The sequence below is a fragment of the Leptopilina heterotoma genome, unplaced genomic scaffold (assembly GCF_015476425.1).
Source record: "Leptopilina heterotoma isolate Lh14 unplaced genomic scaffold, ASM1547642v1 Lhet_38, whole genome shotgun sequence".
NCBI lineage: Eukaryota > Metazoa > Arthropoda > Insecta > Hymenoptera > Figitidae > Leptopilina > Leptopilina heterotoma.
The window spans coordinates 2,544,297-2,571,116 of record NW_025111054.1 but is presented as its reverse complement, the minus strand read 5'-3'; the positions used below and the strand labels follow the sequence as shown (position 1 = coordinate 2,571,116).

At 23.5% G+C, this 26,820-nt stretch overlaps 1 protein-coding gene across 4 annotated transcripts in view; it reads right to left on the bottom strand.

Moving 5' to 3' along the window:
- LOC122505899 (papilin) overlaps positions 1 to 21,580 on the bottom strand; it is a 136,918-nt gene extending 115,338 nt beyond the window's left edge. For 3 of the 4 annotated variants that reach the window (XM_043617771.1, XM_043617774.1, XM_043617773.1), the window contains exon 1: positions 21,389 to 21,580. In XM_043617771.1, coding sequence (XP_043473706.1) covers positions 21,389 to 21,408 — 20 coding nt within the window. In that variant the 5' untranslated portion in view covers positions 21,409 to 21,580. The remainder of the gene's footprint in view (positions 1 to 21,388) is intronic. The other variant, XM_043617772.1, reaches the window with a different exon arrangement.
- Between the last annotated feature and the right edge of the window lie 5,240 nt (positions 21,581 to 26,820).

The following is a 26,820-nucleotide window of genomic DNA, read 5'->3' as shown; positions in this document are numbered from 1 at the left end:
AATTTTTTTATTTATAAAAATAATTGAATTTTGGATGAATTTTATTAATTTTTTTTTAAATAATAATTGAATTCTTTTGCGAAATTTGATGTAAATACTAGATATTGAAAATAATTGAATTTCGAATATTTTTTGAAAATAATTGAATCGTTTAAAGAATTTGAGTATAATTTTTGAGAATAGTTTTTTGATTTTTAGTATTAGCGAATTTAAAATATTGGAAAATTTAAAAAAAAAAACAGAAACAGTAGCTTTTAGTGGCTGAAATAAAAAAAAGTACCGAAATAGTAGCATAAAGTAAAAAAAGTAGTAAATAGTAGGTTTTAGTAGATGAGTTCGAAGCCTGTTATGGAAAATTCAAAGTTTAAAAAATGTTGAATTTTAAATTTTATAGAATTTTTAAATATAAGATTTTGGTTTAATACTGCATACTTTCATTTTTATATAAAATGAGTATTTAAATTTTACTTTATCTTAGTTCTCAAATTTTTTTCATTTTTATTCTATTTAAAAATTTGTTGGCAAATTAGCAATATAAGGCTCATGACGTGAAAATTCGCAAAATATTTTGAAACAAAATTAATTCTAGAGAAAATTTTCTAAATTATTGCGAACATTTCAGAGAAGCTCCTCAGCAAAATAAAAAGGACTAACGCAGCAATGTCTGTGACCGCACTCTTCTATGAAAATCGGGATAGGATCAAGAGATCAGTAACTCGATGGAGGAAATCGAGACTTCATAGTATAGTGAAGTAATAAAGGGAAACGTATAAGTAAGCAACTAAACATATCAGGGAAAAGAATGACAGATAGAGCTTGACTAAGGCTAACGAAGAGAGAAGAGACAGAGGAAAATAGAGAAGGAGCGCCTTAAAGAAAGAGAAAGTCAATTCTATGTTTGAAGAGGGAATGCTGTCTCGACTCATGAGACAGGAAGAGATGGAGTTGAGCCAGACAGGAAGAGAGAAGCTTATTGGTGTGAACGTAAGAGCAATAAAGAGGCAAATCGAACGAAGAGCAACAGAGTGCAACTTTTGAGGCCTTCGAGGCATCAGGAGAACATAAGCTGGAGGAACGTTACTGACAAAGTGGAATCTATCCAGATGGTAAAGAGTAAAAGAGAGAAAGTACAAGACTCGATTCATAGAAGAGGTGGAATCGAGTAAGACAGGCAAGAAAAGGACAGAGAGAGAGAGAGAAAGAGAATCAAACTAGAGAGTGCAAACGAGAGAGGAAGAGAAATATAAGAAGGAGAGAAAAGAATGAAAGGAAAGAGACATAGGGAAAACAAAGTAAAGAAGAAAATTACTGGCAGAGAGAAGAAGATAGAAAGGAGAAATGGAATAGTTAGTGAGGGAAGGATAGAGAACGAGGAAGATGGAAATAGCGAAAGAGAAAATGAGGAAAAGAGAGAGAACTTCTGGAGAAGAGAATAGGTGATGAAGTGAATGCAACAGGTTGTTTGTCTGGCTTAGTCAGTGTCTATACACATACAAAGCGACCCCACCAGATTTTAATACACGCAAAATAGATACTCATCCTTTAAATTAAAAGATATTTTTTCCGATTTATTCTATTCGATATTAGATAAGAATACATACCTATTTTGGTACTGTTTTTTATTTGCAGACAACTGATAGTATGAAATTCTCAACCTTTTCAGGGTTGCCACAGGTCAGGGAATTCAGGGAAAAGTCAGGGATTTTTATTAAAGTAACTGGAAAAAATTAAATTTTGAAGAGGTTACAAATAATTGCAGACATTCAATTATTTTCAAAAGTAATAAAATTCTTTGCAAAATTTCAATTATTTTCAAAAGTTTTTTGCAATTCAATAATTTACAATATTCACTATTTTCATAAAAATTATCAAAAGATTTAATAATTTAAAAAATTTTTAATACAATATTCTACGAAAAGATTCAATTATTTTAGATAAATAATAAAATTTCATTTTGGAATTCAATTATTTTCATCGGAGAATTTCAAATATTTTAAAATTTTAATTTAATTTTTAATAAATTTCTTTCAAAAATGCTATTTTTCAAAAATTTTTAAGTAATTATGCAAAAGAATTCAATTATCTTGATAAATAACAAAATTCTTCACAGAAATTCAATTATCTTTACAAATAGCATAATCTTTCGCCAAAAATTCAATTATTTTTTAAAATTTAAGTAATTAAAGTCTTTGCGAAATTTCAATTAGTTTCAATAGTTTTGTGCAATTCAATAATTTTCAATATTTACTATTTTCATAAAATTTATTTAAAAATTTAATTATTGAAAAAAAATTTTGATACAATTCTATACCAAAAACATTCAATTATTTTCATAAATAATAAAATTTCATTTAGGAATTCAATTAATTTTATTGCAGAATTTTAAATGTTTTCAATACAATTTAATAAATTCCTCGAAAAATGCAATTATTATTAAAAATTTTATTAAAACTTGACAAAATAATTCAATTGTATATAAGAAACATTTAATTACATATTCACTAAAATAATAAAATTCGTTGCAAAAATTCGAATATTTTCATAAAAAAAAACTTTTAATTCGTCGCAGAAAATCAATTATTTTCTAAATTTTTTAAGTAATTCTGCAAAAGAATTGAATTATTTTCATAAATTAATATAAAATTCTTGGCAAGAATTCAATTAATTTCATAAATAATCAAATTTTTCGAAGGAATTCAATTATGTAATTTAAAAAAATTTCTATAAAATTCTTGGCAAGAATTCAATTATTTTCATAAATAATAAAATTCTGCAAAATAATTCAATTATATCTTCAAAAACAACAAATTTTTTTTTCAAAAAATCAATTATTTTAAGGAATTTTAATAAAATTCTTTTCCAAAATTCAATTATTTTGATAAATAACAAAATTCATGACGAAAATTCAATTATTTTGAAAGGTAATAAAATACTTTGCAGAAATTAAAATATTTTTAAAATTTTTTGAAAATTCTCGTCAAGAATTAAGTTATTTTTATAAATAGGATCCGAAATTCTTCTCAAGAAGTCAATTATTTTCAAAAGTTTTAGTATAATTCTTGGCAAAATTTCAATTATTTAAGCAAAATTTAATAAAATTCTTCGCATGAATTCAATTATTTTAAAAAATTTTAATAAAATTCTTCAAAAGTTTTCAATTATCAAAAACTGTTATAAAATTCTTTAATTTAATAAATTTCTGTAAAATTTTAACTAAATTCCTTAAAAGAAATTAATTATTTTGAAAAGTTGTTAATAAAATTCTTCATAAAAATTAAATTTTAAGAAACATTCAACTATTCAATGTACATTATTTAGTTTTGTATTGTAAATAATTGAATTCTCGTAGAATTTTCCAATAAAAATTGATTTAAAAATGTATTTTAGATAAAATTTTAAATAATAATTAAAAACATTATAGCATGAATTTTTTAATATAATTGATAATTGAATTCTTTCAAAGAATTTTAATAAAATTTTTGAAAATAATTACATTTTTTGAAGAATGTACTTATAATTATATTAAAAATAATTAAAATTCTGTGAAAAATTTTATTTATTTATGAAAGTAATTCAATTCTTTCAATCAATTTTTTTTAAATAATTGAATTTATGTGAATAGTGTTATTATTTGTAAAAATATATGCATTCCTTCAATAAGTTTTATTACATTTTAGTTAAATAATTAAATTCTTTTGAGAACTTTTATTAAAATAGTAAATTTTAAAAATTTTTGAATTTCAACGAAGAATTTCATTATTTGTGAAATGTAATTTAATTCTTGCAAAAAATTTTTAAAGATAATTTCATTTTTCGAGAATTTTACTTAAAATTGTATTAAAAATAATTGAAATCCTGTAAAGAATTTTATTAATTTATGGAAATAATTGAATTCTTGCAATCAAATTAAAAAATTTTTTTTTTTAATAATTGAAATAATGTAAAGAATCTTATTATTTATGAAAATAATTGAATTCCTGGAACGAATTTTATTTTATATTTTCGAGAAATTTACTTAAAATTGTATTAAAAATAAAATAATTGAAACCCTGTGAAGAATTTTATTATTTATGAAAATAAATGAATTCTTGCAACGAATTGTATTATAATTTAATTTTTTTTGAAAAATTTTATGGAAATTAAAATTTTTATAAAACATGAAGATATCAATTGCTCCGAGTCGAAGACTCGGAGTGATTGATATCTTTATGTTTTATAATAATATTCTTATAAATTGTTGAATTTTAAAAATATTTTAGGGCCAGGAAAAAAGGGAAATGTCAGGGAAAAACAAAATTAATTTTTTGTGGCAACCCTGCTTTTGTAACCTATTTTAATAAATTCCAACCCTTTTGAAACTTTTTCTACATATTATTTGATTGAAATACCTCTTTTTTGGAATACAAATGTTATTTACTTTTCATTGTGAAAAATTAGTATTATAGTCAAATATTTTCCTGTGAAGTGTTTCACTTTTTTTGAAATTCTTTATCAGTTATTATCATTTCTTACAATACATTTTAAAAATTTACAGAAATTTACAGAAATCAGGGAATTTTATCTAAAGTGGGAAGTTACCAAATTTTTTTGAAGAAGTTTCTGAAAATTATTAAAATTATTTGATAATTGATTTAGAGAAGAATTATGATTAAAAATTGTAGAAAATAATTTAATAATTTTTTTCAAAAACAATTAACAATTAAATTTTAGATTCATTTTAGACGTATTAGATTTTTATAGGTTAAGGGGCCCCAAGGTGAACACCCATATTTGAAAGACTACAGTCTTTTCCTAAACGGTATTATATAACAATTAATAAAATATGCCCTGAAACTGTATCTCCTTAGCTAACATTTTAGCAAACAATTTTTTTATATTACTAAGGAAAATAAAATTTAGGCGACTTTGTAAAAACAGATGAAATTTTGCTTTTCAAAAAAGTGTCCCCAAGGTGGCCACCATTCAAAAATTTACTGAAAAATTAAAAAAATAGTTGCAAAAATCAATTTAACCAATTTTATTTGAAAATTATTCGAAAAAATCATCTTTTTTGAAAATAGTTGAAAAAAATCCAAAAAGTCATACAATCCAAGCAAGAGGTATACAGATTCTAAAAAAAGAATATTAATATGCAATTTTAAATCGCTCTCTAACTTCAAATCAGAGAAAGAATATACAACTCATTCCAATTATTATAGCGCATTTGATTTTTCAATTATTTATATTTAAGTGTCAATGCACAGATTAATATCAGTGGAATACTTATAGATAAAAAATAGAGAGATTTTATTTAGAGAGAATATATATTTAAGTTTTTTGATGGCGATGATAAACTTCAGCAGCAACGCAAATAAATATTTTTTATGGATTGTAAAAGAATAAAATATTAAATTTTTAAAAATCTTATTACCCTCTTTTTTTAATTATTTACTATATGTGTTAGATGCATTCTAACAGATTTTGGGAAATCAACTAAGAATCATTTAATATATTTCACATCACTATAGGTGTTTTCTTTGTTATTTTATTAGCCTTTCCTTATTTCTTGAATTCCGTTAAATTGGATTATAAATTTAGGAATTTTTAAGGTAAAATCTGTAAAATGGATGCCTATCAAAGTTTCTGTGACCACATAGAATGTTTGCTCATAAAACATATTGAAAAGCCATAAGAAAACACATTTTTAAAGGTCATAACCTCACTCATAAAAAGTAAGGGAAAATCGGGTAGTCTGGAGTACAAAAAAGTTTATAGTGCTGTATATACCAGTGGTATAGGAAAACTCGTTCAAAAGCACGTCTGTCAAAAAATGGCCACAAATTCGTGTACTTATAAATTCAAAGAATTTTTTGCACAAACTCTTTTTTTGAAATTAATTAAAAAAATATACATATAACTTTTGATATATTATATACCACGATTACTATATCTTTTGGGTCTAACTCGTAGCATTGCTAATTTTTTAAAACTTAACAAACTCTTTAATAAAAAATGTTGTTTAATTTATGAGAACCTGTTCTAAAAGAGTAAATGATTCAGATATATCTCAAAATATTGTGTTTTATATTTTCTCATATTATTGCAAATTGTAGAGTAACCGCAAAGCTGATAAGCTTTAATTCTGGCATTCAGCGGACGTTTCTGTACTTCAGTGGTTATGTGTTGTGGTTATATTGCAATTTGTGAAAGAATTATATTCTTCTTGTAAGAGAATAATTCTTAAAATTGAAAAATGTTGGTTATTTGTTTATAAATTTTATTATTATTTATCATAAAAAGATAATTTTATTATTATAATAATAATTATTTCATTAGTAGCAAGAAAAGCAAAATGTTTGAAAAAAAGTTTTTGGGCTCAAAACATGTATTAATTTTCATACATTCTTTAACCCAATATAACTTTTGTTTCAAGCATTTTATCCCAAAACAAATATTTTTAAAAATATTTGAGAGTTTCTATTTTTTTGATGATTCTCTGTTAGGACCTAAGTTTTGCACAAACATGAATTTTAATTTTGTAATATTTCACTAACATTTTAATTATTACCAATTGTTTAAACTGTAGGTAAAGAATGTTGTTTTTAAACAATGTAAAGTTTTATAAATTGTTTAACACGGTTTAATTTCATTTCACTATATAGAGCTTGAAAGTTAAGGAATCGATAGAGTTTTATGACCTCGGAGAGTGAACAGGAAATGCCTGATTGCCGATAAATATCGTCACAAGGGTAATAAATGATTTCCGGTCTGGATCTGATTTGCCGAATCATAGATTTAATTGCTCTGTAATCATGCAAAAAGACATTGTAGATATATCCCTTTAGTCATTATCATTATATCATTAGTTGTACGTAAATTTGACCATTCGTATAAATGCACACTCAAAAAAATATGAAGGCGCATGCTTATTACCGAAAACTTTTTTGACAAAATAGTTATTTGATATAAAACCGCACTTCGCTTAAATTTCACATAATATGAACATTATTTGACATAAATTTCATTGCACACAGTTTCCTGAAAGTTGAAATTAACATGACTGCAACCATAGGAATCTTTAGTTGCGATTGAAGCTCATGAAAATTAATATTTGGTAAATTTAGAAGCAATTTTCAAATTGGGGGTTGAAGCTTACTTCGAAATTTATAAACATGCAGTCGCATGCGGGTTAATTTATGTTTATATATTTCTTTATTGTTAAGAAGTTTTTATGAGTATATTATTGCAGTATTGAGTTTGCATGAAGGAGATGTTGATTACAAGCTTGAGTTGCTAATGAAAGCACATTCGTTGATTTCAATGACAGGCAGACGACCAACAGCCATTTATGGTACACGTCCCTTTTCGTTTGTAAATTATAATCTACGGCTCATAGAACGGCGTGCGACCACAATCAATCTGGGCCCTTCAGTGACCAGTGTTTACTGGCGGTCGGTCCTCTGGCATGCCTTGTCTCTTTAGTGCTTAACAAGGCATGCGATTCGAGATCTGTATACATATGTGTGCATCTATATATGAAATTATACACGCGAATATACCATTCCTTATGGCATTGTTTGATCATCGTAATTATCAAGAATAAGAGAGGTAACATAATGCAAAAGAAAAACGAAGATTACCGAAGAATATCGTATGTGTTAAAAAAACAACAACTAGCAATCTTTCAGTTTTAAGTTTCTCTAGATGTAAAAGTATATCTTTATCTTTATATAAATTTATTTATACACAGAAATAAAATAACATTGCGGTATGTACATTGTTTGAATTTTCAAAATTCTAACATAAATAGTTGTTATATGAACATCAAGGATTAACTGATCGCAATTTTAATTTATAAAGATTAACAAATTTTAGTTAAATAATCTTTAACACCTGAGATCCTTTATAATGTTTTCGTTTCATTCTCCTTTACTATAAGCCTTATTTTAAAAAATTTTAATTGTAAGCCCACCTTTTATTTGTGAACATGAAATCAACTGATGGTTCTCTGCATGGATTCAACCATGATGTCACTGAGAAATTTATGGAAATCCTATTAGAAACATGCAAATAGTTGGCATATGCTTGAATTATGTAATCGGATCTAACACTTTAAAGCCTTTACATCATTATATATTTATTATTTTAATACTTAATACTTTAGTCATAATATTGATGGTTTTTTGCGAAAGTGATGCCAAAGCTCTATGTAGTATATCAGGGTTGACACAGGTCAGAAAAATCAGGGAATTCAGGGAAATATCAGGGAAAGTAGAACTAGTCAGGGGAATCAGGGAAAAATTAGGGATTTTTATTAAAATAGTACTGGAAAAAATTAAATTTTTAGAATTCATAAGAAAATTCTGAATTTTTTGTGTCTTTTTTATTTGCCTCATAAACTATGAAACTACAATGAATTCTAATACAAAACCTTCAAAAATTGTTTCTATATCTGACAAGAATTAATTTTTTAATATTATTTAAATATTTCAAAAGTTTTAACGCAATTATCTTCATAAATAACAAAATTCTTTACAGAAATTCAATTATTTTTTGGAATTATAATAAAATTCTCTGCAAAATTCAATTATTTTTATAAATAACAATATTCATAACAAAAATTCAATTATAATCAAAAGTAATAAAATTCTTGTAAGAAATTCAATTATTTCAAAAATTCAATTATTTTTACAAAAAAAAAACATTTTTCGCCAAAAATTCGATTATTTTCAATAGTTTTTCGCAATTCAATAATTTTCAATATTTACTATTTTCATCAAACTTATCGAAAGATTTAATTATTATTGAAAAAAATGTTTGATACAATTCTACGAAAACATTCAATTATTATTTTTGATAAGTAATAAAATTTTATTCAGGAATTCGATTACTTTCATCGCAGAATGTCAAATATTTTTCAATTTTAATACAATTTTAAATAAATACCTCGAAAAATGCAATTTTTCAAATTTTTTTTAATAATTTAACAAAAGAATTCAATTATCTTGAGAAACAACAAAATTCTTCTAATAAAATAAATTATTTTAAGAAACTTTAATAAAATTCTTTTCCAAAATTCAATTATTTTTTATAAATATCAAAATTCATCACAAGAATTCAATTCTTTTAATTAAATTATTTTCAAAATTGTTTTTAAGAATTCTCGTCAAGAATTAAATTATCTTTACAAATGGATAGCGAAATTCTTCTCAAGAATTAAATAATTATTGCCAAAAATTTTTATAAAATTCTTATCAAATTTTCAATTATTTAAACAAAATTTAATAAAATTCTTCGTATGAATTTAATTATTTTCATAAATTATTATTTAAATTCTTCTCAGGAATTGAATTATATATTTTTAAAAAATTTAATAAAATTCTTCAAAAAGTTTTCAATTATTTTCAAAAATTGTTATAAAATTTTTTTATATTATAAATTTCAGTAAAATTTTTATTAAATTTGTTTAAAAAATTAAACATTTTCAAAAGTTGTTACTGAAATTCTTCGTAAAAATTAAATTTTAAGAAACATTCAATTATTGAATAAAGTATTTATTTTTGAATTTAAATAATTTATTTCTCGTAGAATTTTTAAATAAAAATTGATTTAAAAATGAATTTCGGTTAAAATATTAGATAATAATTGAACATTAAAAGCATAACAAGCATGGATGTTTTGAAATAATTGAATTTTGAAAAGCTTTTCAAATCCAAATCTTTGAAAATCTGATTTTTTCGTACTTTTAACCAACAATTCTGTTGAATTAATTTTTTTGAAAAAGTCTAATTGAATTATTTTTTTGAAATTATTTCAAGTTTTTATTTTCCAATATATATTTGATTGAAGAATTTTCAAATAATCAAAATTTCGTAAAATTAAATTGTGAACAGATGTATTTGAAAATTCTCAAAGAACTTTTTCAAAAACTATATTAAAAATAATTGAATTAAAGAAGAAATTTAAGTTAAAAATTCTAGAAAATATTAATTGAATTAAAATGATGAAAATAATTTTGAAGAAGTTAGAGCTAGTAACAATATTCTTATGAGTTGTTCAATTTGGACTTATATTAATGATTTTTAAAAATATTAATATTTAAATCAATGACGGACGTTTTGCAATAAAGTTAATTTTATTTTTAGTATAAAATGATATTCAGAAAGATTGTATAAGATTTTTAACTGTCACAGCAGGAAAGATACAGATAAAATGTAATTAAATCTGCATTTTCTATATCAGTAACGGAAGTTGATTTCCAATCAATGTGCGTGTGTAAATGTCATTGTCACGTCACATTGTAGAGATTATGATTGCTTCATAAGAGCTGGTCCTACATAAATTCCATCACGTTATAAATAACATGTTACATTCTGTCATTGATTAATAATCAAACGCATAATCTTTCTCAACAAATATACAGCATTTGTGGATCAATGATTGATCAATAACAGAAATTTTAATTATTTACATGTCATCAAACTTTCTGTTAATAGTTTAAAAATTCTTTTTAATATTCATAACAATCTTATTTTTATTATATCAATAAGTTCAAAAACTTCGAGTAATTTTAAATAATCATTATATATTTAGGTACTGTTTTATCCTCAATACATTTAAAAAACAGAAAAAATTTAATGTATTAAAATTTTTTAAATAAATATTTATACAAAAATAAAATTAAAACTTTTATGTTAAATATTTATTAAGAATAGATTTAGATTAAAATATTTTATTACGTCCTTAAAATAACAACAAAATTTAGTGATTTCCGAAAAAAAATATTTTTTAAACGAATTTCCGAGATTTTATTCACTATTCCGAACATCCTTAAATATATTGAATATTTTAGAGAAGTTAAAAGCTCATTAATAAAATAAGGGACGTAGAAAATTGTTCCGCCTTGTTGGTAAAAGGAAACCTAATATAGTAAAAGTTGAAGGATCTTTTCATGGTTTCAACCACATGTGCAGCGAACGACACATAAGGCTGTGTGTGAAACAGGAAAACGTAAAGATGAAGATTTGGAAAATTGGCTTGACTTAGGGTAATTATCATTTTGAAACTAGAGATATGCGCCCTTATATCCAAGAGAATTAGAAACGACTCTTTGAGAAAAACTATGGGCGTTTCAACGAAAGATCCAGAGTTTCCGAAGTTGCGAATGTATTTGTAGGAAGCAGGATGAACAAAGAAAGGAGGGTATGAGTAAAGAGTAGTCTGCTAAAGTAATTAATAATTTCATATTAAAATGCAGTTTACGAGACGTCCACCTTTCAGTGAACCTGACCCCAATGGGAAGTAAACGATTGGTTCAATAATGGGCCATGCTTGGCGAACTCCGTTCCATTATTGGAACATTAATGGCAACCATCATTGGACCACCAATGGTTTAAACTTGGGATGATCACGCTACTGCCAATGATCGGTAGCCAAGCATCGGGCCAATATTAGTTGCCAAGGAATTGCCAAGAAAACAAAATCGATTTTTAAAAGCTTGATTTTTTATTGGCAGCCAACAAAAAACCAAGGTTTTGAAGATTGATTTTTTTTAATTATTAATTAAAATTTATTTTCAAAAAATATATTTTTCAAAAATTAATTTTAAAAAAATATATTTTTCAAAAATATATATTTTTTTAAATTAATAGAACATATTAATTTAATTTGTCACCTCTGGTAAAACAAAGGTGAAAGACTGATAAATTCCCTCACTTTATATCTCACAGTGGAGGGATGACTGTGAATGTTTTTGCGAGAGAGGAGCAGGTACTTATATAGAGCCAGTGAAACAGGTCACAAGCGAGAAGAAATCACTAGCATGCACTCTGGCGGCGCTTGTCGGAAGTGGCGCAACGTTGGTTGCCAAGCGCTGTGTCGATAACGTCAGGATATGCATGCGCGCCAGAAAACAGTTCCGACAAGCGCCGCCAGAGTGCATGCTATTGATTTTTTCTCGCTTGTGACCTGTTTCACTGGCTCTATATAAGTACCTGCTCCTCTCTCGCAAAGACATTCACAGTTATCCCTCCACTGTAAGATATAAAGTGAGGGAATTTATCAGTCTTTCATCTTTGTGTTACCAGAGGTGACAAATTAAATTAATATGTTCTATTAATTTAAAAAAATATATATTTTTAAAAAATAAATTTTTGAAAAATATATTTTTTAAAAATAAATTTTAATTAATAATTAAAAAAAATCAATTTTCAAAACCTTTGTTTTTTGTTGGCTGCCAATAAAAAATCAAGCTTTTGAAAATCGATTTTGTTTCCTTGGCAATTCCTTGGCAACTAATATTGGCCCGATGCTTGGCTACCGATCATTGGCAGTAGCGTGATCATCCCAAGTTTAAACCATTGGTGGTCCAATGATGGTTGCCAATTGTTTTGCCAAGAAAAAACCATTGGGCACCAAGCATGGCCCATTATTGAACCAATCGTTAACATTGGCAACTTCCCGTTGGGACGCTATGGCGCACAGTAATTAGAACAGACAAAAACTCTTTTCTTTGAAGTTAACGTCAATTATCCAGTAAGAGTTTGCTATTGAGGAAAAAATTGTTTTTCAAAATATTTTTAATATTTAACTTAATTTTAAGTAGGTATCATTAAAAAAGTTCATTTATAACAATTTTTGACAATTATTTTCTCAATCTTAATAAATTTAAAAATATTAGTTCGGTAATAATTTATTATCAAAAATTGACTTTTATCTGTAAAGTAAAATTGTTTTTTCAATTTGTAAATTTTTTTGGCATTATACACTGAAAAAAAATTATTTGATTCAAATAAACGATTAATTGACTATTATCCATTAAATATTTAATTGAATCAAATAATATTTACTGGAGTCAATAAAATGATATTTGCTTCAAAGACTGAAATGCAAATTATACAAATTATGCAAATTACAAAATTTTTTATTTTCAAATATAAATTTTTGAATAATTTCACAATCAAAATTTAAAAAATTTACTTATTTAGTACATAATTAATTATTATTGTTTATATTTTTAAAAATTTAAATACAAATCCTTCGGAGGAATTTAATTATTTTCATAAATAATAACATTCTTCGGAAGAATTCAGTCAATTTTATAAATAATACAAATTTTTTGATAAAATTCAATTATTTTCAACAAAATTTTAATAAATCCTTCGAAACAATTCAATTGTTTTTTAAAATAGTAAAATATTTGGAAAAATTCAATTATTATCAATAAAATTTCACGAAAGAATTCAATTTTTTTTAATTCGATAAATAAAATTTTTCAAAAGAATTCAATATTATTTTCTAAAATTTTAATAAAATTCTTCCTAAGTATTCAATTATTTTCAATTCAATCTTAATTAAATTCCTACATAGAATTTAAATTTTCATCGAAATAATTATATTATTTTTCAAACATTTTAATAAAAATCTTTGCAAGATTTCAATTATTTTCATAAATAATAAAACTCTTAAGAGGATTTCAATTATTTTCAAAAATTTTAATAAAATTCTTTCTAAAAATTTAATTATCTTCATAAAAAGTAAAATTCGTTTAAAAATTTCATTTATTTTCTTAAATAATAAAATTCTTCGGATGTTTTGAATTATTTTCAAAAATTTTAATAAAATTCTTCGCATGCCTTTAATTATTTTCATAAATAATTAAATTCTTCGGAGTATTTCAATCATTTTCAAAAATTGGAAACAAATTCTTGTCAAGAATTCAATTTTTTTCATAAATAATTGAATTTTTTAAAGATTTTTAATTATTTTCAAAAATTTGAAATGAATTCTTGTCAAGAAAACTTTTCGAAGTAAAATTCATTGCAAAAATTATTTTGAAAATTATTATTTAAAAGATGAAAAAATTCTTTGTTTAATTCAATAATTTTCAAAATTTTCAATTATAATTATTCCTAAAAGTTCAATTAACTTCACAAAAAATAAAATTCTTCGGAAGATTTCATTTATTTTCTTAAATAACAAAATTCTTAGGAGGATCTCAATTATGTTAAAAATTTTTTATAAAATTCTTCCTAAACATTGAATTATCTTCATAAAAAGTAAAATTCGTTTGAAGATTTCATTTATTTTCTTAAATAATAAAATTCTTCGGATGTTTTTAATTATTTTCAAAAATTTTAATAAAATTCTTCGCAAGAATTCAATTATAATCACAAAAAATAAAATTCTTCGGAAGATTTCAATTATTTTCATTAATAATAAAATTCTTCGCAAGATTTCAATTATTTTCAAAAATTTGAAACAAATTCTTGTCAAGAATTCAATTTTTTTCTTAAATAATTATATTCTTCGGAGTATTTAAATTATTTTCAAAAATTTAAAACAAATTCCTGTCAAGAATTCAATTTTTTTTTCGTAAATAATTGAATTCTTTACAGAATTTCAATTATTTTCAAAAATTTTGAAATTAATTCTTGTCAAGAAATTCTTTCGAAGTAAAATTCATCGCAAAAGTTATTATGAAAATTATTATAAGAAGATAAAAAAATTCTGTGTTTATTTCAATTATTTTCAAAATTGTCAATTGAAATTATTCAAAAAACTACATTATTTAAAAAAACACAAAGAAATTCTTCAAAAGAATTTAATTATTTACAAAAACTCTAATGAAACCTTTAATAGTATCTAGTTGAAAGAATTTAATTATTTTCTATATATTATTTTAATAAAATTCCTTGAATGAATTAAATTATTTTAGAAAATTGTAATAAAATCCGTGGTCGAAAATTCAAAATTCAAATTGGCGGCTTTAAAATAGTAACCAAAAAAATTTTGAAGTTATCGAATTCCTTCACTTTTAAATTTTTTTGGTCGACATTATAAAGCCGCCATTTGAATTTTGAATTTTCGACCACGGATTTTGATTCAGTGACCCTAAAAATATACAATTATGACAATGTCATGTTTTAAAAAAAAAATTTTTTTTTTGAACATTATTATGGCACAAAAACTTTATGTTCACTGGACTGTAAAGGGGTTAAAGAAACTCCATTATTTAAAAAAAAAATTCAAAGAAATTCTTCAAAAGAATTCAATATTATGATTTTTAAAAATTTTAATAAAATTTTTCTCGAGAATTCGATTATTTTCATAAATATAATAAAATTCTGCGAAGGAATTCAATTATATTATTCTGAAATTTTTTGACAAAATTCTTTACAAAAATTCAATGATTTTCATGACATTGAAAATATTTTAAAAAGTTAGGAAACAAGAAAGCAAACAACAACTATAACTTCAAACTGCGAACAGATTACCGGAATACAACGATTATTAATTATTAATATAGAAGATTAATAATGGAACATAGTAAAATGAATGTGTATGGAAATGCCCATAAATATTTTTTATTTTAACTGGTGTGAGCATATTATCAGAAATGATAAATTGTAAAAGAATTTCATTATCACAAGAATGTATATTAAATGTATTAAATGTATTAAATCCGTACAATTTAAAATTATGGCTTGAAGAAAGTTGTGAAGCATTAAAATTCGTTCCAGTGAAATTGCGTCACTGAATTTTCGACCAATTTTTCGTTTCATAACGATGAACTTTGACTTGAGTGACTGTTCTTCATTTGAAAGACACGCGTGTCGATTATCTTATTGCATACAAAGATAGGGTTAAAATGATTGTTGGAATACGTCAACTATGGCGTCCCCTTCAATATAATCATGTTAATAAATAGGGACTTAGTCATGAAGCCCAATTAATTATTTACAATCACAAAATATTTTGGTCACTTTATAACTTAAAAAAAAATTCGAAATAAAAATTTCCTGTTTAACAGAAAAGTACTGCTGCAAATTGAAGTGTTAGAAAAACATTATTATTTATTACTTTTACTATATTATTTATTTTTATTATAAAATGTAAAATATAAAATGCGTTTTTGAGTCTTCCATTACTTAAGGGCAATATGTAGGCGTTAATTAACGTCAGGAGACTTTCTCGTAAAGCTTTGGACCACCATTGAGACATTATTGGTTTGGAGACTGAAATCTAACATTCTTGAGGTATGGGCACACTCACATGTGCACTATGAACAGAAAAGATGGTATATTGTACGTTTAGCTTGGAGCTGGAAGCCTGGAAAATTAACATACGCTATTGTCCCGCCAAGCCTCGAGAAAGCTTCAACAATGAATCCTTTATCCTCTACAGGTGATGTACTTTCAAGCCTGTCAAGTTCATTAAAATCAACCGTTCATTAAAAGTCGCTTCTAAGCTTTAATTTTCCTCAAACATATATATTTCTACGTAATATTTTCTATTTTCATTTTTAAAAAATTATTAAAAAATACATAACTCATTTGATTTTTTAAATTACATTTCTAAATGCATTCAAGTATAAGTCAAAATATATCCAAAGCTGAAATAATTTTATAAATAGATAAGCCGGTTATACGGTTTTATAATCTAATCAAAAGGTTTTTTTTTATGAGGACCTTAATGACCTTCTTCGAACTATTTCAGTATGTGTCAAGAATTAAAATATTTCACTTTGGATACTAAAAGGCAACGAAGCCCTTATTCTTACAAAAGGAGTTTGTTTTGACAGATGAGGTTACTGAGAAGGGAGCACATGTTATCCAAATTTTACAAGATTCTTTTTCCACTTCCGAATTAATGTTTCTTTTTTCCTTACTGACGTAATTTCTTGGAAAATATAATATAATCTACAAGTCATATTTTACAAAAATCTATCTCAAAAAATTCAAATTTTTTCCATACGATTTAAACAAACGAAAGTTTTTTTAAAAGCATTTAAGAAATTTTTTTTTAATTTATAAACTAATTTATAAAGTAGCAACAATTCGCGCGCGGCTAACTTTTTACTCGCTTTTTAAAATAAAATTAGCAATTTTAAAAATAATCGAACTTTAAAATTTTTTATTAAAATTTATTTTCATAAAAGTAAAATCTTTGTTTGTCTAATAAACTATGAAATTACTACAAATTCTAAAAAGAACATTAAATTTTTTCTATTTCTGACAATAACTTCTTTTTAAATAACTTAAATCTTGAACAACTATCATAAAATAATGACTTATAAATTATTAAATTAATAATTTTACTTAAATATTTCAAAGTTAATTCAATTTTAAAAGAGTTGCGTTTACAATTTATTTTCATAAATAAATGAACTTCAAAAAATTTTAATTTGAAATTTTATAAAATTTCAATTTTGAATGAATTTGATTAGAAATTTTAAAGAACTTAATTTTTTGAAAAATTTTAATAATTCAAAATCTTCTAAAATTAGTTAAATTTGTTAATATATATTTAATTAATTATTAAAAATAATAGATTTATAGAAAGTTTTCTCAAAAGAATTCAATTATTTAAAAAAATGTTAATAAAATTGTACGCAAACATTTAATTATTTTTATAAATAATAAAAAATTTCAGAGGTATAGAATAATTTTCAAACACAATTTTCATAAAATTTTTCGAAAAAATCAATTATGTAGAATGGTTTTTATAAAATTCTTCGCTAGAATTTAATAATTATTTAAAAAAATTAATTAAGTTCTTCGTAAGAATTCAATTGTTTTTGAAAATTTTAATAAAATTCATTGCAAGAATTCAATTATTTTAAAAATTTGTAATATAATTTCTCGTATCCATTCAATAATTAAAAATTTTTTTTATAAAATTCTGGGCATAATTTTTATTATTTTCAAACAATTTCCTTTGAATGATTTTTAATATCTAGTATTTTAATAACATTTTCCAATAGAATTTAATTATTTAAAAAAATATTAATAAAATTCTACCCATACCTTTAATTATTTTCATAAAATAATAAAAATTTCACAGGAATTCAATTATTTATAAATTTTTTATAAATATCTTCTCGATAATTTAATTGTTCTCATAAAAATAAAACTCATCACAGAATTTTAATTATCTTTAATACAATTTTTTTTTCATGCTTTATAACAATATTTTTAAAGTTGTTTAATTTCAAAAAGATCTGAATTTGAACTAAACATTTTTTTTGAGTAAAATTTTTTTCTTTATTTTCTAAAAATTTAAACAGTTAACTAACTTCAAACTGTGGACAGAATGAATGAAAGAATACGAAGATTAAAATAGTTAATAATTAATTACTTAATTATTAAATATTAGTAACACTGATTGAAAAATATAGTTCCTGATACTATATTCTTGATAAAATTTGAATGTATAAACATTAATAAATTAAAGTAATAAAGAGAATTTACAAATTTTTATGAAAAAGACATGAAAAATTAGAAGATTTTATAATAATTTCAATATTTATGAAAAAATGTAAATTTAATTTAATTACACACAGTAAGAAAAGCAATCAGTTTATCATAGGAAGTCATTAGGGTATATTAATTTTTTATGTCATATTCCGGATGTTTCAAGGATATTCTCTTGGGTATTCTGAAGGTTTACGACTGCAATATCCAGCTTGACGTTAAATGAATTTTCGCTAAGGAATCGCGAATGGAAAATGACGGGCTAACGAGGATCCCGATGGGACTCTAGAGCGGGTAAAGTTCCTACCCAGGATACCACACGTGTTTCTTTCGTTCTCTCTTCCAACACAAAAGTGAGAGAAGGAAGTTCGAGCGTTAAAGTTTCTCGCCTGAAAACGATCATCGTGAGAAGATCCTTAGGATGCCGGAATTTCCGATTACCGATCGAAACGCGTGAACGATCATTTTTCAAACTCCTCTCACACATTTACTGTAAATTATTATTTTTATCTCATTAATTCTTTATTCTAGGGTATATGGAAAATTAACATATAATATTCATGGACATTCACACCTTTACCACAGTTTTTTTATTTCGATAATAAGATTATAATAAAATTAATTCAAAATTTTAGAAAATATCAAATTTAGAAATATTTTAAAATATGATATTTTTTTTAAAGATAAAGAAAAGTTTAGTCTTATTTATTTTTGAATATAATATTAAAGAAACTTTATGACTGATGGCATGAAATTAATTCAAAAAGTCCTCAACTGAATTTAAAAAGTTGTATAAAAAATAATTAAATTATACACAAGCATTGTTATAAGTGAAAAAGTAATTAATTTTACTACTTTCCACTCAACTGCTTATTACTTATTATCCACTATAAACTTATTATTTATGAAAATTAATGTTTGTTTAGAATTTTATCAACATTTTTTAAAAATAATTGTATTAAAATAGATAATGAAAATCATTTAATTGAGGAAAATTTTTGAAATTTTCGACTAAATTTTTTTCAGTTAGAAGATATATTAATTCACTTCGAAACCAATAACATTGCATTGATATTATTGTAATATTACATTGGATATTCGTAATATTACGTGATATATTTGTATTCATATTTGTTTGTGCAAAAATAATTTTATTGCATAAAAAAAATTTTTTAATTATTTTTAAAAGTCTTTTAAAAGAGAATATTAAAAAACAGTTCAAAATATTTTTAACAATGAATTGATTTCAGTTAACAAAAAAACACTTTTCAGTAAAATTAACTAGAGGAATTTATAGAAAAACCTGGAATTTGATAGCGCGGAATGCCATTAAAATGTAAGTATGCAAAACAGTTGCGAAAATCAAAAATAACATTCTGTATAATTAAATTTTTTCACTGTTCCTTTATTTTTTACTATTGATTATAAATTTATTATGTCTTATATAATCTCCTTATATCAGAATTTTTATTATAAATTATCAAGTAAATAAAACTTTTTCTATAGTTCTTTGCAGTTTTTAAAGAAACTTTAGAATTTAAATTGATATGGATATAATTTCATGTATCAAATGGCATTGTATCTGCAACTGAGAACTTACTTGTATTCTTATAAGAAAAATTATTTATTGTTTTTAACGAATAACAAATTCCAAATTGTGAAGAAAATTTTTATTCTACTTAAAATGTATCGACATTAGAGATTAAGGTTGAAAATTATATTGAGGGGTAACACTACTCTAGAGGGACCTATTTTTTAAGATTTGTTTTAAAAAAATCAAAACTGAAATTTTTTTTTGGAGGATTTATAAAATAGTCAAATTGAAATGTGAAAATTATTTTTTTTTAAATTATGTAACAAAATGGCGGCGGTAAATTTCATATTCAAAACCGACTGTTTTTTAATGACAGGGAAAGCTTTTTTGAAAAGTTTAAGTCCTCGAACAAAAAACAAAGAAATTTTATAAAATATATACTATAAACTTTGGAAGTACTACATATGGATTTTTTAATAAAATTAGATGTAAACTTAATTTTTTATAAACAATTTACTGTTTTCTTTAGGCAAAAAATCGATTAATTTACTCAAAAAGTGCGCCATTATTGCAAAAATTGATATAAAAATCCCATATGATATGTACTTCCAATGTTTATATTATAGATCATGAAATTTTTTTGTTTTTTGTTTCAGGACTTCAACTTTTGAAAAAACTTGTTCTGCCCTTTTAGTCATAAAAAATAGTCGATTTTGACTATGAAATTCATCGCCGCCGTTTTTCATAAAATATTAAATAAAAAATTTTTTTAACACTTCAATATGTATTTAACAAACCCTCCACAAAGAAATCCTATTCCTTTTTTCATTTTCCGAAAATAAATCATGAAAAAAGTCACTTTTTCTGGGAGTTACTCAGAAATTAAAAAAAAAAATTTTTAATTTAAAATAAATATTTTGAAGAGAATTGTTTTTTTTAAAATAGTTATTTCTTTTTTATGCATAAGCACGTTTAAGTAATATTTCATATTAAAATGAATGTAAAAAGAGAAAAAATGCCTAAAATTAATGAATTTTAGTTTATAATCATTAAGCGAAATATATATGCCTGTATGATTTGAAAACAAAAATAAATAACCAGAATCTTTATAAGGAAGGAATGAACTTGCAACTCATTAATATGTAAGGACTTAGTTCATTCATTCGTATGCGACGGTGCGTAATGAAAAATGAGTGAATGAAAGGTGAAGCGAATAACGTTTCGCACGTTTTTCCACTTCAAAAACATAATTTCAACTGGACATTTTCTCAATAAATGTTCTCTTTCATCTGTGGTAAATCACTTTTGAGAAAAAAAATTTATAATAAGAATTGAAAAGTGTGTGTTTTTGCATATGAAATTTAAATTTCATTAATGAATTTAATTTATTTATTTAATACTTGAATAATTAAATTAAAAAAAAAGTTTTTAATTTTTTTTCAAATTTTTATAAATGTAAATTTTTTAAAAATTCTTTTTGCTTATTCACTTTTAAACAATTTTGAAAACAAATAATATAATGTAATTTGTCACTTAATTTTTTCATAGTAGTAAAAAATGAATTTTTAATAAAGGGGTTGATATAGGAATTTTTATAAAGAAATAAATTATCAACACTGACCGAATAGATCGCCGGCGCATGATGAGATCAAAAATCCCTTTGCAAATTTTCGGTATATCCAATGGGACAGGCGGATCGGGATTTCAAGGTCCTTTATGTGATGTCTCTTCTTTCGAATATTCACGAGCGAATAAAACCTATGCACGAAGCCTTCACGTTTATGTTCGAAAATGCGCGCGCGGCAACCCACGAGAAACTGACCGAAAGATGCATGGAGCACCAAGAGAAAAGCGAACCCCGAAGGATACCGATGCTCCACGAGGAAACGAGAAGACCGACAATCAACGAAGGAGTGATGAAGAGAGGAGCAAAATCTGGTGGGGACATCTCACTCATTCATGGTTCTCAACGCCCTCGCAATCGTCGACATTCCCCCCTCAACCCTTTTCCACTGATAACACTTTCCTGCTGAACTGTTTTACATTTTACGAATTCTATTTTCAGTCAAATTCCTATTTTAATTCTTCAACATATATTACATGCTATTAAAAGCAATATCTGCCTGCATCTCAGCTTATAACTCAAGAAAAAATTTTGATTCATATTTCTTGAAAAATATCGTAAATAAATTAATTGGAATTTTGTAGAAATTATTTTAGGTATTTACATCTTATTTGCTATTTCAGGGTTGCCACAAAAAATTAATTTTCTTTTTCCCTGACATTTCCCTGATTTCCAGACAAAATTTTGACTTTTACCCTGACGCTAAAATATTTTTAAAATTCAACAACTTATAAGAATATTATTATAAAACATAAAGATATCAATCACTCCGAGTCTTCGACTCGGAGCAATTGAGGCCTTGGATCCAATAACTCGCCCGACGCTCGAAGGCACGCGCTAATACCAGTCGGGTAGCAGTGAGTGGCCCAGAGGCGCTCACTGCTCACTGACTGGCAGTTGCGCGTTCCTCCGAGCGTCGGGCGAGTTATTGGATCCAAGGCCTCAATTGATATCTTCATGTTTTATAAAAATTTTAATTTCCATAAAATTTTTCAAAAAAAATTAAATTATAATACAATTCGTTGCAAGAATTCAATTATTTTCATAAATAATAAAATTCTTCACAGGGTTTCAATTATTTTATTTTCAATACAATTTTAAGTAAATTTCTTGAAAAATGAAATTATCTTCAAAAATTTCTTGCAATAATTCAAATACATTTCACAAATAATAAAATTCTTCGCTGAAATTTAAAAATTTTCAAAATTTACTATTTAAATGAAAGTTCTCAAAAGAATTCAATTATTTAAAAGAAATGTAATAAAATTCGTTCCAGGAATTCAATTATTTTCATAAATAATAAGATTCTTTACATTATTTCAATTATTAAAAAAAATATTTTTAATTGATTGCAAGAATTCAATTATTTTTATAAATTAATAAAATTCTTTACAGGATTTCAATTATTTTTAATACAATTTTAAGTAAAATTCTCGAAAAATAAAATTATCTTTAAAAATTTTTTGCAAGAATTAAATTACATTTCACAAATAATGAAATTCTTCGTTGAAATTCAAAAATTTTCAAAATTTACTATTTTAATAAAAGTTCTCAAAAGAATTTAATTATTTAACTAAAATGTAATAAAATTTATTACAGGAATGCATATATTTTTACAAATAATAACATTTTTCACATAAATTCAATTATTTAAAAAAAATTTTGAAAACATTGATTGAAAGAATTGAATTACTTTTATAAATAAATAAAATTTTTCACAGAATTTTAATTATTTTTAATATAATTTTAAGTACATTCTTCAAAAAATGTAATTATTTTCAAAAATTTTATTAAAATGCTTTGAAAGAATTCAATTATCAATTATATTAAAAAATTCATGCTATAATGTTTTTAATTTTTAATTATTATTTAAAATTTTATTTAAAATTCATTTTTAAATCAATTTTTATTGGAAAATTCTACGAGAATTCAATTATTTACAATACAATACTAAATAATTTTTTGAATAAATGAATATTTCTCGAAATTAAATTATCATTAAAGAATTTTATCAACAAAATTGAGTTTTTTCGAGAAATTTTTATAAAATTTTCAAGAATAATTACATTTTTCGAGGAATTCAATTAAAAATGTATTAATTTAAAAATAATTGAAATTATATGATGAGTTTTATTATTTAATGAAAATAATTGAATTATTGCAAAGAAATTTATAAAAAATTTGTAAATAGTTGAATTCCTGTGAAATTTTTATTATTTATGAAAAGAATTTAATGTTTGCTTAGAATTTTATCAATATTTCTTTTTAAATAATTGAATTCTTTTAAAAAATTGTATTAAAATAGTAGATATTGGAAATCATTGCATTGGTGAAAAATTTTTGAAAATAATTAAAATTTTGCAAAGAATTTTATTAAAATTTTTGAAAACAATTGAAATTTTGCAAAGAATTTTATTAAAATTTTTAAAAATAATTGAAATTTTGCAAAGAATTTTATTATTTTTGAAAATAATTGAATGTCTGCAATTATTTTAGCTTCTCCAAAATTCAATTTTTTCCAGTTACTTTAATAAAAATCCCTGACTTTTCCCTGATTTCCCTGACCAATTTTACTTTCCCTGACTTTTTCCTACATTTCCTGATTTCCCTGACCTGTGGCAACTCTGTATTTGGCAAATGGTAAAGAAAAATTTGAATAAATTTTCTGTTTCTACTTATTTTGCCTCAAATAAATTCTTATTAGTTTTAATTCTGCCCTATAATAGCATCCGGATATCCTATAAATCTTCTAAGGATAACCATTGATCCAGAGAAATTAGAATATTCCTAGGATGTCCCAGGAATGACAGTGGATACCCCCTGGGATATCTTTGGAATATCCTAAACGGAGAGAAAATTATAATAGTAGTTTACTAACCGGGAATAAGCCAGGAATTTTATGCCAAACCGGGAATTTTTTCACCAAATTAAATAAGTTTTATTATTTTATATATAGTAGGTAATGATGCTATCACTCGGTTATTATTTTAATTTGTTTTTAAAAAATCGCTTTTTATTTCAACTTTTTATTTTATTTTTATTTAGAAATTAACAGGCCGAAAAAAAGCCTTTAAATACAAATGAATACAATGAATAAAGAAATATGTTCGTAGACACTAGTTTTGTAATATTAGTGCTCGTAATTTCGTAATAAATTTTGTGCTCGAAGCTTCAAAGAAATCAATAGACTTTTATAGATATTTATACTGTTCTCTAAATTTGAATTAGTTAAAAATAATTAATTTGATAGTAAAAAATGAGTCACTGATTCAAATATAGTATGTAAATAAATTTTTAAAAAATTATCGAATTAATAGAAATTTTATGAAATTCAAGAGAATATAATTAAATTTGTTAAAGAAATTCATTAAAAACTTTTTAACAAATTGAATTTTCAAAGTATTTTAATTTAATAATTGATAAATAATTGAATTTTATAAAGTCACATTCATGTTTCTTAGCGCAAAGATTAATAATTAAAATTTGTATTATTTAATTTAAAAAAAGATACACGCACTTAAATTTTTTCATTAATATTGAATTTTCGCAAAGTTTTTTTGAAAATTCTGAAAAATGAAGTTTTTTAAATTTATCAATTCTATTGATTCAAGATAATTGAATTTTTATAAACAAATAATTGAAAATTCTTGAAATAATTGAAATATCTTTACATTCTATTAAAAATAATTAAATTCTTTTAAAGAATTTTATTTAAATTTTTCGAGAATAATCAAAGGATGTTAGTGACGGGAATTAAAATTATATTATTTATAAATTTTTTTTCGCAATATATTTAATAATTTTCATAAATTGTAAAACTCATAGCAGAATTTCAATTATTTTTAATACAATTTTAATCGAGTTTCTCGAAAAATGTAATTATTTCCATGAATAACAAAATTCTTTAGATTTACTAAATTCTTTTCAATATTATTTAAAAAAAAAAATTCTTCACAAGAATTCAATTAATTTTATAAATTTCTATAAAATTCTGAATAACAATTCAATTATTTTTAAAAATAATAAAATTCTTGGCAAAGATTCAATTATGTTTAAAACATTTTTTAAATTCTCCTCAAAATTTTAATTATCTTTATAAATAATTAAATTGTTTTCCACAATTCAATTATTTTCATAAATTTGTATAAAATTCTGAAAAGCAATTCAATTATTTTCAAAAGTAATAAAATTCTTGGCAAATATTTTATTATTTCCATAAATAATAACATTCTTTGGAAGCATTCAATTACTTTTATAAATAGTAAAATTTTTTCAGAACTTTAGTATCAATATATTTTAATAAAATTGAATTAATCAAATTTTTAATCATAATTCGGAACAGACAAGATTATTTTAAAAAACTGAAAAAATTCTTTATTTAATTCAATTATTTTCCAAATTTTTAATTAAAGTTAATAAAAAAAAATTATTTTCAAAAAATTAAAAGAAACTCGTCAAAAGAATTTAATTATTCATAAAAACTCTAATAAAAATTTTTGAAGCCATTTGTAGATTTATTTATGTTTGAAATCAAATAAATTTAAATTTGATGAGAGAAAAAACCGGGAAAAATTAGGACAAAGTCGGGGAAAACAGGGAATTTTGTTGAACAAAAATAGTAGACACCCTAATATTAAATTTTGTAAAAGTATTTCACAATTTGGGGAAAAACTGCGACAAAGAAAAATTTTGATATAAAAAATACTAAACTTTAAAAAAGCTTATGTGTAGTAAAATTATATTAAATATAAGAATTTTAGTTAAATTTTAATATAACTTTACTAAACATATTATTATTTTCACTGTTTAGTATTTTCTATGTCAAAATTTCGGTTCGTTGCACTTTTCCCCCAAATTATAAAATATCAGATTTTTTATTTTTCTTTTATTATTTTAATATTTTTAATTAAAATGGGAAGTAATGGTAGATTTGAACTTTAAACTAGTTTTTCTCTAAATTAGGTTTTTGACCCTTCTAACTTTGAATCAAAGTGTTTAAAATTTAATCAAGAATATACTCACAGATAAGGGCAAATCTCTGAAACCGAACGGTTTAACGTGATAAATATAAAGAATTTTGAATTTGAAGCACACATTTTATTTATATGATAATACATTTAAAAACAGTCATTAGCGCTGATAGAATTACAATAAAAAAGGCCAATGAAAAATTTGTTTGTTAAAGAATTCATTATTTAAAAAGACAAAATTGTTGAATATATATAATTTTTCAACAACACTTATTATTAAAATAATCGACATGAATTTATATAAAGATTTAGTATCGTTTATTTAAAAAAATGAACGCTACTAAACCTTTAGAATGATGCAAAAATTTGAAAACAATTTGTAGTAGATGTATAATTTGTCCAGTTGTTTTATATATGTATATGTGATTTAAAAATCAACCATATGTTAAAAGCAATATT